The sequence below is a fragment of the Echinops telfairi genome, unplaced genomic scaffold, assembly GCF_000313985.2.
Source record: "Echinops telfairi isolate 266 unplaced genomic scaffold, ASM31398v2 ScPeMD7_18;HRSCAF=68, whole genome shotgun sequence".
NCBI classification, from domain to species: Eukaryota; Metazoa; Chordata; class Mammalia; order Afrosoricida; family Tenrecidae; genus Echinops; species Echinops telfairi.
In genome coordinates, this window is record NW_022103915.1 from 62,344,830 (window position 1) to 62,357,640 (window position 12,811).

General features: G+C 37.6%; 1 protein-coding gene across 1 annotated transcript; it reads left to right on the forward strand.

Annotated features, from left to right (window-relative positions):
• The first annotated feature begins 2,019 nt into the window (after positions 1-2,019).
• Positions 2,020-2,523, forward strand: LOC101638116 (tRNA-splicing endonuclease subunit Sen15-like). The gene has a single exon (XM_045287677.1). The coding sequence runs from the start codon at positions 2,020-2,022 to the stop codon at positions 2,521-2,523; it is 504 nt and encodes a 167-aa protein (XP_045143612.1).
• The last annotated feature ends 10,288 nt before the right edge of the window (positions 2,524-12,811 follow it).

Below are 12,811 nucleotides of genomic sequence, written 5' to 3' on the forward strand. Positions count from 1 at the left end.
ACACATTTGTTCAAGAAGTTGAAAACCATATACAGCATTCACATGATTATACCTGCATAAATATTGTCCATTTCAAAGTCAAGAAGTTCTGATTTTTTGGTGTGCAGGTTTCTATAAAATCACCTCTCTGTCTCCGTGTGTGTGTGTGTGTGTGTGTGTGTGTGTGTGTATTTAAATTCCCCCAAATGATATCAATTTTTGTTTGATCTTCCTTTCTTTCCTGCCTTCTGGAGATGTTCTCCCCAGAACCCTGCATCTTGCTAAAGATTAGATTTCATGCCGTCTAAACTTGCTGAAAACTGTGATATTGAGATTTTAGGAAAAATGTATTGAAAGGCCAAATATGACAATCAGGTCTGCCACTTTTCATCTAATTGGTTGGCTGTGAGGAAGCAGTTGGTAAATGGGAGTTAGATTGCTTATATGTTGTCTTCAATCCATCACTAATAGGTCGCTTGATTTTAAGCAAGTACTCACTTTCTTAGCCTCATCTGAAAAACGGGGACAATGCTGTCATCTATTTGGCAGGTTTGTTTTATATTCTGATAAGTTACTGCAGGCTTAGTGTTTAGCACAGCGATGGCACGTAAAACAAACCAAACTCACTGCTGGCAAGTCCATGCCAACTCACAGCAGCCCTGTGGAACAGAACAGAACTGTCCTGGTACATTTCTGGCACTGTCATTTTTTACGGGAGTAGAAAGCCTCATCTTTTTCCCATGGTGGCACATAGACAACATTAAATTAATGTTACTTATAGCTTACACTAAGGAGGCCTGATGGCGTAGTCATTTACAACATGGGCTGCTATCTGCAAGGTCAGCAGTTTGAACCGACCCGCTGCTCGGTGGAGAAGCACGCGGCTTTCTGCTCTGGTACGTGATGGCAGTGAGTTTGCCTATAACCCACAATATTACCAGTAGTATTAAATAGTCACTTCCTCAAGAGCCTGAATTTAAACCCAACTTGACTCTGGAGCCTGAGCTTTTAACAATCATGTTATTTTGTTCTGTGTAGAATGCATGTTTTCAATGATTTTTATTGGTGAACAAACTGCCAACTCCTACTAGTGGCTTGCAATTGGATATGGGTGTAGTGTATGAGAAATGGGGGCTTGATGTGAGATGTGGAGCATAATATCCTAATCACTTGGAAGGACTCTACACATGCCTGGGTCTCCTGCAGAGAAAGATTGAGAAGCCCTTGATGGTGGACTGTGACAGGGAAGTATATTTTGAACGAGCTCCCCTGGGGACCCTCAGGCTCCTCTGGTTGAGAAAACTGATTTGGAAGAAATTGTTAAATTTTGCTGAAGCAGAAAGAATCACTAACAGAAATCCTAGGAAGTCATTCAACAAAGAAGTCAAATGAAAAGGAAAAAATAAAAAATGTTCCTAGATTCACTATGCCCCGTGGAACCATTCATCACTTTCAACATATGTGTGTACAAATATATATATGCTTATCTTTTCACTACTGTAACTCATACATCAACATGCAACGCACACTCTAGCAGCTGCATCAGCTTTTAAAAAATTCATCTAATGGTATTCGGTTAATTTCTCCCTTTGATAACAACTGCAGTACTCCTAAAGTTCCAAATATCTCTGTAATCCTCACAATGCCTACTGCCATCAATTACCTTCAAAGCCAGCATTGCCTAACAAGATTGGTAAGGCTTTTATGTTACTGTAGATAGGCATTATAACATTGTTCTCTGATCTTAAACCAAAATTGCTAATTCAGTACCATGATTTGAATATATACATTTTGAACAAAAGTATTTTTATTGTAATAATAGCATTAAAATAAAGTGATATATATCATCATAATAACAAATCATTAAATATGTATTCTTATGGGCTGAATGATGGCTCCCCAAAAGGTATGTGGAAATCCTAATCCCTTGTGCAGGTGAATGACTTACTTGAAAACAGTCATTGCAGATGTAATTATCGATATTAACCTAAGGGGCCTTAATCTAATATCACTGGTGTCCTTATTAAAAAAGGAGACACAATGGAGGAGCGTGGCGGTGCCCAGCCGGCCGCGGGCTACAGCTGCCTGGGCCCGGGTGCTGGACGCGGCAGCGGCAACTTGTGGGCGCCGGAGGACGCCTGGATGTGCAGCCACCCTAAGTATTTAGAGATGATGGAATTAGACATAGGAGAGGGTACAGCCCATGTTTACATAACATTCTTGGTTTACCTGGATCTCATGGAGAGTAAGAGTTGGCATGAAGTCAACTGTGTGGGCTTACCAGCACTCCAACTCATCTGCCTCGTTGGCACTGAGATAGAAGGAGAAGGGTCACAGACTATAGTGCCTACACCCATCAGTGCCTCCCTCAGCCACAAGAGGATAAGGGAGCTCATAACGGCATCTCGAAAATTGCAAAGTGACCCGGATTTGCCGATGTCGTTTACTTTGGCCATAGTGGAGTCTGATTCCACAATAGTCTACTCCAAGCTCACTGATGGCTTTATGCTGCCAGACCCAAAGAATATTTCACTTAGAAGATGACAGCCGTATTTCCTGATGCTTGCTCTGTTCATACAAGACTGGATTTGAGATGTACCAGCTTCATCTCAGAAAGGGACTTGATTTAACTGTTTTTTTCCCCAGAGGTTTTCTTCCTGAAGAATAAGCATTTCCAGATAGAAAATAAGACAATTGCTTTATAATGTTCTTATCTGGAGAGAGTTTAATTACAGCATAATTACAGATGTAGACAGACATATGCCAAAGATGTCTTGAGAATACTCAACACTGCTTCTTTCTTGATTGGTAACACTGTTGTTGGCTTCTTATTGAGTCAGCCATCTCTTTCCTTTACTCGTCTCCCCCACATCCTGTTAACCGCTAAAACTAGCCTGAAGTGGCATTTCGCATACACTTTGCCCCTTGGAGAGTTTTAATGAATAAAGCTCTCCAGTAGCAGATAAAGATTAATTAAAGGACACTTCTTAAATAAAAAAAAATAAAAGGAGACACACATGGGGAAGATGATCATGTGAAGATTCAGAAACTAGAGTTATACTTCCATAAACCAAGGACTATCTAGTATTAAAAGAGGCTACAAGAGGCCGACTTAGGAAGGCCATGACATGGCTGATATTGTCCGCCCTAAGAAATGAATATATTTACTAAATAGAAAACATCTGGGTTTATGTGTATTATATATATGAATTTATTCAACTTTTATAAAAACCATGGGCTGATATTTCAGATTTGGAAATGAAGGCCCAGAGAAGGCAACAAACCCAAGTTTACACTTAAGGTATGCAAGGGGGCTGGAATTTGAAGATAGGTGTATCTGATTCCAGAACATTGAGGGCCATCACATTGCCTTTTCTCAAGATGAGAAAAACAGAGAAAAAGAAGTCGGTGACAAATATACAGATGATGAGCATAAAATAAGTTAAACATTCTTTCCAACATTGTTTTTCAATATACTTTGTCTTTCACTATCTAAATTTCAGTTCACCAATTGAACTTTTTCATACAGGAGACCACTGTTCTCTACCCAGAAACATGATAATCTCATTCTCCCCGATGTTTTCTTTCCCTCACATAGTATAAGACAATGTAATAGTTAATCTACATACACATACAGATGTTTGTGTTCTCTTAAGCTGACCCAGTGAATCTCAATTTTTAGCTTGCATCAGAGTCAGCTAATGGGATTGTTAAAACTTAACACCCAGACTTTCTGATTTAGTGATGCCATCTGGTGTGGAGAATGAGATTTTGCACTTCTAGCAAGTTTCCAGGTAATACTAATCAGTCCAGGACTACACTTTTAGAGCCTTCAAGGTAAAATCCAAGAAGTGAGTGGATAAAATAACATATTGGTATATCCTTTCTAAGGAGTAGGATAGTGAGAGTTATGCCAGCTAATCACAGTATATATACACCTGCATTTTTTGAGCCTATCCACATGGTAATTTTTCTGGATGTGATTTGGCTAAATTTTGGACTTTATTGCCTATTTCTTTCTTCTTACCTAGATTCTCAGTTTTCGTAATGATATGGTATGTCCATTGTCTTCCCTGGTCCCCTTATCTTAACTAGGTAAGTTTGTATAATGGACAAATTCAATGGACATGGAGCAATGTGTCTTGGCTTCACCAGTTATAAGAATTCAGAGCAAGATTTCTGAGAAGATGCTACATGGTCGAAACCTGGCTCTGGTCAGAAATGTTGAGAAGCTATAAGGTTTGAAATGACTGGATACACAACCTTTGCTTCTCTCTGAGACTCCACTACCATTATAGGAAAGTATAAAAAGTCACAACAAAGAAATAGAAGCGCTACCTCAAAACTCAATGCCATTGAGTCAATGCCAACTCATAGTGACCCTATGGGACAGAGTAGAAGTGCTCATGTGAGTCTCCAAGACTATAATTCCGTTGGGTTAGAAAGCCTTATCTTTCTCCCAAGGAATGGAAGAGGGGGAGAAATTAATTATAAATCAATTCAATGTAAATTGGCTGACAGTTGCCTGATGAGCAAGGATGAGGAAGCCCCCATCCAGACAATAGGGAGAAGGGTGGCAGTCAAGGAGGGAAATGATTTATTCCTATCAGAGAGGCCGAATACCTAGAAGTGTCAAGTTCAATGTAGTGTGGGAATGTGATATGGGGCTTAAAACAAGAGAACTGACAATCTATAGATGGAAAAGGCTCTTCTCCAGCCCATAATACAGCAAAAAAACCAAAGATCTTTTATTTTAAAACAGTTGTTATTTACTTATTGAGAGTGAACACCCTCTCAATAATTAAAGAAGTAAACAAGCCGCTCACATTCACACTCTGCTACTTAGCATTCATTGTTGCTTTTCTCTCGACTAGTTCTTAAAAAATTATGAGCATCCAAGGATCACTAAGAATACGTGGGAACTTGGAGAGTTGAGAGAGAATAACCAGTGTAACCAGCAAAATGGTTTTGAGGCAACAAAGTAGAGCACAGCAGACTTTCAAACACACACACACACACACACACACACACACACACAAACACAAACACATCAATATTTCTGAGGGCCTGGATTAAAAAACATGATGCTTCCATTAAACAGGAAGTGGGATGGGTTCTGGTAACAAAAATCAAGAAAATAAGAAAAGATTGTTGATATTAAAATAAAATGAAAATATACAGTTAAACAATTACCACATGAATAGTAGAGATCTTCTAGAAAATGGAACAAAAACAATTAGAGAGAAGTGACAGAAAGGTTTGATCCAGGAGTTCTGTGACAGAGACTGATAGTGTTCCCCAGTGTGCACTCCTCCTCCGGCCCACAACTCTCCTCTCTTTCTAATCTTTCACTGCACTTCTGAGTTCTGGCAGGAGTGATTATGTACATGCTTTAGGACTGATCCTTAATATCTCTTGAGAGATTCTCTATGCTCTCTAGAATAAAAGTTGGCTGCAGAGAATCCAACAAAATTATTCTAGGCTCTAGAGCAGTGGTTCTCAACCCTCCTCATGCCGCGACCCTTTAATACAGTTCCTCATGTTGTGGTGACCCCCCAACCATAAAGTTATTTTCGTTGCTCCTTCCTAACTGTCATTTTGCTACTGTTATGATCGGGCAACTCCTGTGAAAGGGTCGTTCGAACCCCAAAGGAGTGGCGACCCACAGGTTGAGAACCGCTGCTCTAGAGGATATCCTACTGCTGAAAAATGGAGCTGAGTCAGTGAGTGACTGCTTAGAGCCAACCTATTTCTCTCCCATCTGTGTCTCCTTCCCCTACTCAGATTGTGATCTAAGTGAAAAAGGAACTGGGCTTTTAAAGAGTTGGTAGCTGTTTGTTACAGCAGTGTAATTACTGACTAAACAGCTCCAGAGAGAGAGACCTGACAAAGAGAAATGGAGAAAAGGAGAAAGTGAAGAAAACTGAAGACTCATAGAAGCAATTAGTTCAATGAACTAATGGACCACATGAATATCAGTGTCTGTGCCCACAGAACTAGGAGAACTATGGAGTGCCCAGCTTTCATGTCCGATTACTTTGAAGGGGCTCACATTAGAAGGTCTTGGATAGAATGGGATAAAAATGTCAAGCAAACTGAAAATTGCCAAAAACAAAAGGACAAGGCTTACTGGTCTAATAGAGGGCCTTTCGTCATTCTTCAAATCTGGAAATGAACTCACCTCCATACATCAATTTTCAGCCAAAGAACAGACAGGTCCCTAAGGGGAATAATCGCAGTAGGCAAATGAGAATAATCAGCCATTTTAAATCAAAAGGAGAGCATCAACTCAAGGACAAAGTTCAGAAGGATTAGTAAAGAAGCAGGAGTGGACACAAGAAACAGAGATGAAGTGGAATATGTGCTATTACATTATAGAGATTGTAATCCTTAATGTGAACGTAACTGTGAATTGTTGAATGTAAAACTAATGATAGGCCCTGCAAAGCTTCACCCAATTCACAATAAAAAATTAAAAAGCAAAATCAAAAAGGGATAGAATATCTGAGAGTAGTCTTTTAAAATTAGCTAAATAATATATGGAAACTATTTTATGCAACACAGACTCAACATTTATAAAATAAATCCAAGAATACTTACAGTAATAGACAATGAGGGCTTCAAAAATTTCGTGGAAAAATTTCAATATCTTTTTTTTATTATTAGTTGGAATTAGAGTAGTCTTTATATTGAGTCCACTAAGAGGTCAGTATGTAAATGAAATATAATGTCCAGAAATATCAGTGTGATATTTTGGAGCTCTAAAAAGGAGCCTCAGTGGTGTAGTAGTTAGGCCTTGGACTGTTAATCACAAAGTCAGCAGTTCAAAAGCACCAGCCACTCTGTGAGAGAAAGAAGAGGCTTTCTAGTCCTGTAAAGAGTAGCAGTATCCAAAGTCCACAAGTGCCGTTCTCTGTCCTACAGGGTCGCTATGAATTGTAAATGATTCAACGACAGTGAGAAGGGTGAAAGGATGATATGAAATGTTTTCAGGAAATAAAACAAAATAACAAAACAAAACAGGTCACCAGAAAAGAATGAGAACCAATCTGACTTTGGACATCTCATCAGCATTAATTGATACTAGAAGCCAATGGAACAATATCTTCAAAGTTCAAAGTTCAGATAATTTCTAATCCAGAATGCTATGGTCTATATATTTCTCATATAAGGTTTATATGAATTGGAATTGACTTGAAAGCATATAACGACAACAAACAGATTAAGTATCAATAAGATGTGATGGCAGAATAAAGATATTATATCTTACATGTAAGAATTCAGAATTATTTACATACATTATTGTTCATGAAAGGTATTTAAAGATTTCATCAGAAGAAATTTTTAATCCAAACGAGAGGAACACAGAACAGGGGTTGCAAGAAAGAAGGCCCCAGGAGAGAGGTGTTGAATCTTAGAGGGTGCTGTCTGGATGTTCAAGTACCAATTCTGTGTACATGGGGGGAAAAAAAGAAACAGAAAACTTTAGTTCCACTAACTTAAGGTTGCTGAGTCCTGGTTGTATAGGGGTTTCACATTAGACTGCCAACTGCAAGTTCAGTAGTTTGAAACCCCCAGCTGCAGTTCTATTGATGGCAATGAAGTTTTCAAGGTTGGTGAATTAGCACTTAGCATATCCCATGAAATATTTGGGAAATATTTATACTAAAACATTATTCATCTGAAATTCAAATTTAACTGGGTGTGTTAGGCTGGGTTCTCTAAAGAAGCAAAACCAGTAAAACCAGCGATGTATATTCATCACTGGATCTACATATATAGAAAGTGGCCTCCGCATTTCTAGAGGTAGGTAGTCCAGTCTGGTTCAAGTCTGTGGGTCGGAAGTAGAATGGGATTTTCTTGACTCCTATAACTTCCAGGACTGATGGATTAGGGAGTAGAAATATGAAGCCGGAAGTCCATGGCTGGCAAATGCAAAGCTTGATGAATCCAGGTCAGCAAGTCAGATGGTATGCTTTGATGGCTCTCAGGGTCAGCAGATCATATGGTGGACTGTTGGTTCAAGTCCAAAGAACTGGAAGTCAATGAGCCAGATGTACGATCCATACCAGCAAGAGGTAAAGAGGTATAGTGTCCACTAATACACGAAGTAGGTCACACCCTTGAGGAAAGGTCACCAGGGTTGTGACCTATGTAAGAGGTAACATTCCACCTGCTAAACTTCCCCAACTGCTGGCTATTCACAGCAGATCCCATGATGTTAGATCACATCATGACGGAGGTCTCAACTGCTAAGATACTGAGAATCTTGGTCCAGTCAAGTTAACACAAAATCTGACAATCACACTGGGTCTTGTATATTTTATCTGACAATCCTATGCCAGTTTGAAAGCTGTAGTTATTGTGTTTCTTAGCTTCTTGCACAGTATCTGGCACATAAGAAATGATTATTAAGTATTCAACAAATTGCCATCCAAAAAGCTTCTACTCTACAATGATGATGGAGAATTAAGCAAAAAGAAATCTCAATTAAGAAACAGTAAGTGCTCATTTAAGAAGCTTTAGAGGGTCGCTGAGTTTCAATTTCACTGCTTTTGCATAATTTTAGAGGTAGAGCATGCTTTGAAAGTTATGTCACACAATGTTCACATTTGTCTATTCAGAAATCTTAGCAAATTCTTTGACATACTCTGACTCCGTAGCATATTATATTTATTTTTCCTCAGAACCCAATATTTATGCTTTATGATGTCATAATATTGGCTATTAGTTTTGAAATTTCAATTGAAAATAAACTTCTTTGCAAAGATTACTTTACTTTAAAATAATTTAAAAACATTTTTTGCTCTGGTAAATTAATTCTGATATTTTTTATAAAATTCTGTTTTCCTAAAAAAATAAAGTCATGGAAACAAAATCTATTTATCAGGAGAGTCTAATTTTGTAGACTATCTGAAATAATTATAAACCAGTTATACATTTCATAGATACATATTACAACAGAAATCTTATTGTGTTTATTTTTTAGAAATATGCTTATTGACTTGTTTTCTGTTTTGAAGATATATTAAAGTGATAAATTAAAATTCACAGCTTATCAGCATGACAGATTTTTTTAAATAAAGGAATTTAAAAACAAACAAACCTTTATAGTGCTAAAAATGTAGGAAGAGCTTCTTCATGATTTTTCCACAGTTTGCTTTTTCTTTGGCTAAAAACACATTTGATTGACTATAAGACAAAAGTCAAGTCAGTCTAATTTAAAGTGACTTGCTCTTATCATACAGTGTCATCTCTTATTTTCAGCAGAGATAGAAGAAATTGAGTGAGAAAATTGAAAAATCATTTTAATGTTCCCCAAAGAAATTGTAACATGAGATGGAACATATGGGTAATTTGTGAGGTAAAGTCAGCTATGGGGTCTAATCACTTTCAATATAATTTTTGTGTGACTGAGGTGTTCTAAAATAAGAAAATCTTTCTTTTTTGAGGGCTAAAACTCTGATCAGATGTCCTCAAACTTTCTGTTTATTTTGGTGCTGAAAAGCATGTTGAAAAGCATGACTGACAAGGTATGATAAAAATGTTACTTTACTTTGTCATATACTGCTCTTTTAAAATTAATTTATTAGAATACTTTTTCCTTACTGCTCAAAGAAAGGGCTGATTTCATTACTTTTAAAAACTGCCTTTAAAACAAATTTGAAATTAGTTTTATTAATCTGTAATTAACACATATAAATCAATAGTTCCACCCTATTATGAAGTGTTATGCAATCTTCACCACAATCAACTTTGGAGCATTTTCTTATTCATTGTACCCATTACTGTGCCTCAAGATAAATATTATTTCAGTTATTGTCTTCATAAATCCACCCATCCTGGCTTTCCAAGTCAGAAAAACACAAAACAAAGACAAAAAACAAACAAAGGGCCCCAGCAACAATGATCGTGATCATATACAAAAGAAAGATGTAATCTCAGATAAAGCAGAGTATATTAAAACTTAAGAATAAATCGTAAGTGGGTTCAAAGGGAGATCTAATGGCCAGGTGTTATACTTTAAGTACAGCTGTTGAGGACCACTTTACAAGGCTCTTTGTCTGTTATTAGGGCTGTCAACATTCATCGGGTATGGACACTGGGGATTTACTGAGGACTCAATCTACATAAGGGCCCTGTAAATGGATTTTGGGTGTCTACTATCATCTATGGAGTTCCACAAAATGGATGCTTAGAATTTAAGCACTGGGATCATTCCCTCCTCTGGGTTTGGATCTTATTTACAATCAATCATTGGATCACACAGGCTGGCGTGCTTCTTCTGTATGGACATACCTGAATCCTCACTTCAAAGGCTGCTTGTTTGAGACCTTTAAGACCCCAGATGCTATAATTTTCCCCCTGATAGCAAGACACCATCTGATTTCTTCACCATGTTTTGTTTCCATTACATATTTTTGCTCACATAGGTAATAGACAGTACCCAAGTTATTTTAAGTCAAAACCAGTCTCTTTTAAATGTTGGAATGACCACTTCTCACCAATGATCAAAATATTAATGTTAAATCTTTTCTTCTTCTTTTTTCTTCTTCTGATAGAGTCCATAGATATTGGCATGGGAAAGGGGCCTTGCCCATGCTGCCCCCTTTATATTTCTCCTCATTTTTTGGCTTGCTAATTATGATGCAACTTTCCAGATATAGACCCTGAAAGGAAATAGAATTAAAAGGAAGAGTAGTCTTAAGTTGTGGGTGCAATCAGTGTTGGCTAGATATGAAAGATTGGAGACTTGAGTCTGACTAAAGGTGTTTTGGAAAAAAAGATCTGGTATCTGCTTCAGAAAAATCAGTCAGTGAAATCCATATAGAGGGTAATTATACTCCAATAGGGTCACCATACGGTCACCAGGAGTCAGAATCAACTCCCTGGCAATTGGTATCTACTAATAGTGCAAAATAAAAATGAGGCATCTCTTGCTCAAAAAGCAGAAACAAAGTATTTTTAAAAATACTATAATATAAAGCTTTTTCCTTTCCTCCAAAATCTATTTCTCTCAACTTGTCATAGTGTTTATATTTGCTAATTAATGTCATTCCAAGTAAATAAAAATTAAAATGATGCGCCTGATTTTACCATTCTTCTTTCAATAATACCAGTTTTAAAAGCAAACATTTAATTTGTATGTGAAATCACTGAAATTATATAATCTGTAGTTTGCAGTTGAGATGTGCATATGTGGAATATAGCTGTTGCACAAAACTACCTTACTTCTTTGTATGTGTACAGTCTCCTAACCCTGTCTACCTTGAGTTTCCAAAATAAAGCCCTGAAAGGATCTTCCATTAGGTGAAGAAAGACTGAAAAGAAAAGGAACGATGAGTTATCTTTTTCTCTCCTTCAATATTATCATATTTACTGTATTTGGCCAGCCAATTCAGAGAAAAAATGAGTAATAAAAATATTATAAGGCTCCTTGGTCATTTGTGTTTGTTAGCATGCCATTTCTTTCTTTTTTGCATTCAGAGAAAATTCTAATTCACGAATAAAGCATGGTCTCTGTGGGTTGTCACCTGTGCCCACTTACTGAGTTATCGACATAACATGCTTCCTTTGTTCTCACTTTAAGTCTTGTTGAATCCTGACACATCATGAGCCCCTCGAGTTCTGTGCTCAGGGGATATCACAACTGCTATATGCAAAAAGGGTAGCGAGGAACAAGGGACACACATTATCCCTTGGGACTTACAAAGGATGTTTCCAGAGATAGAATTATTCAGAATTTCAAGAAGAAGGGCATCGCAGCAGGTGCAGGGTCCTTCTGAACATAACATTCTGTGTGAGTGTGCAGTTTATATGTCCTTGAGCTCTATCCCAATTAGACATGGCATTTTGCTGTTGGTGTCCCATTCGCCCAGCCAGGTGGTTGAGTTTGGCAAGATTTCAGCAGTTTCTTGAGAGGTTCATTTCTGGTTAACAGGAAGCTCATGCATCATTTGACTATTTTTTATATGTATCAATAATTCACCTTTATTTTGCCATCAAAGCAGATTCCATGTTTTCTTGGAAAAACTATAGATTTTTGAAATCTAAGATGCTAGTGGACACATCATGAGCTTTTTAGATGGCTTCCTGGAATCACTCTTCCCACTAAGCTTGAGGTGAAGGAGCAGAAACCCCTCTTTTTTTCCTCCTTGGTGAACCAATGGGTTAGAGTTTCTAATCCAGTAACTGCATGTTCCTTACAAATACTTCTTCCTAACTCTATATTCTCAATTCTTACATTGTTTCCTATGGCTATACAAAGCACTTTTAGACCTTGATATTGGGGTTTGGATAATGTCTTGAAATTCAGAGTATAGTTTTTACTCAAAATTAATGTTGCTAGCTGATATTTAACCTAATCTTAGTGCGTCAGCTGAAATTTCCAAATCGTGCATTCTTTTCCATGTAAATTATCATACCGAATGCTAAGCTCTGGGATAGGATGGGTCAAATATTTGGTCTTTTGAGTTTGGGAGGCCATATACAATTTGGATGCCTGTGAGAGAGCTTCTTGAGAAGGGTAGCTGCTCGGCTTCCAACTTGCCTTGAATCATGTGAAATAAGTTCATCCATCGAAAGCATGATCATTATATGTTGGTTTGAAGAATCAGAGCATTTACCCACTGGCCTGGAGATAATATGCTGGAGGGAAAAACAGGGCTTTCATGCAAGGGGGACTTGGTGTGGTTTCTGTTTTTCCTTTCTTTTGTTTCCTTGGGGAAGTTACTTAAACATTTTAAGCGGAAGGTTTTATTTCCACAATGGGAAATTATAACTATTTTCTAGGATCATTTGGTCATATAAGTGAATAATCCAGATAATCAAC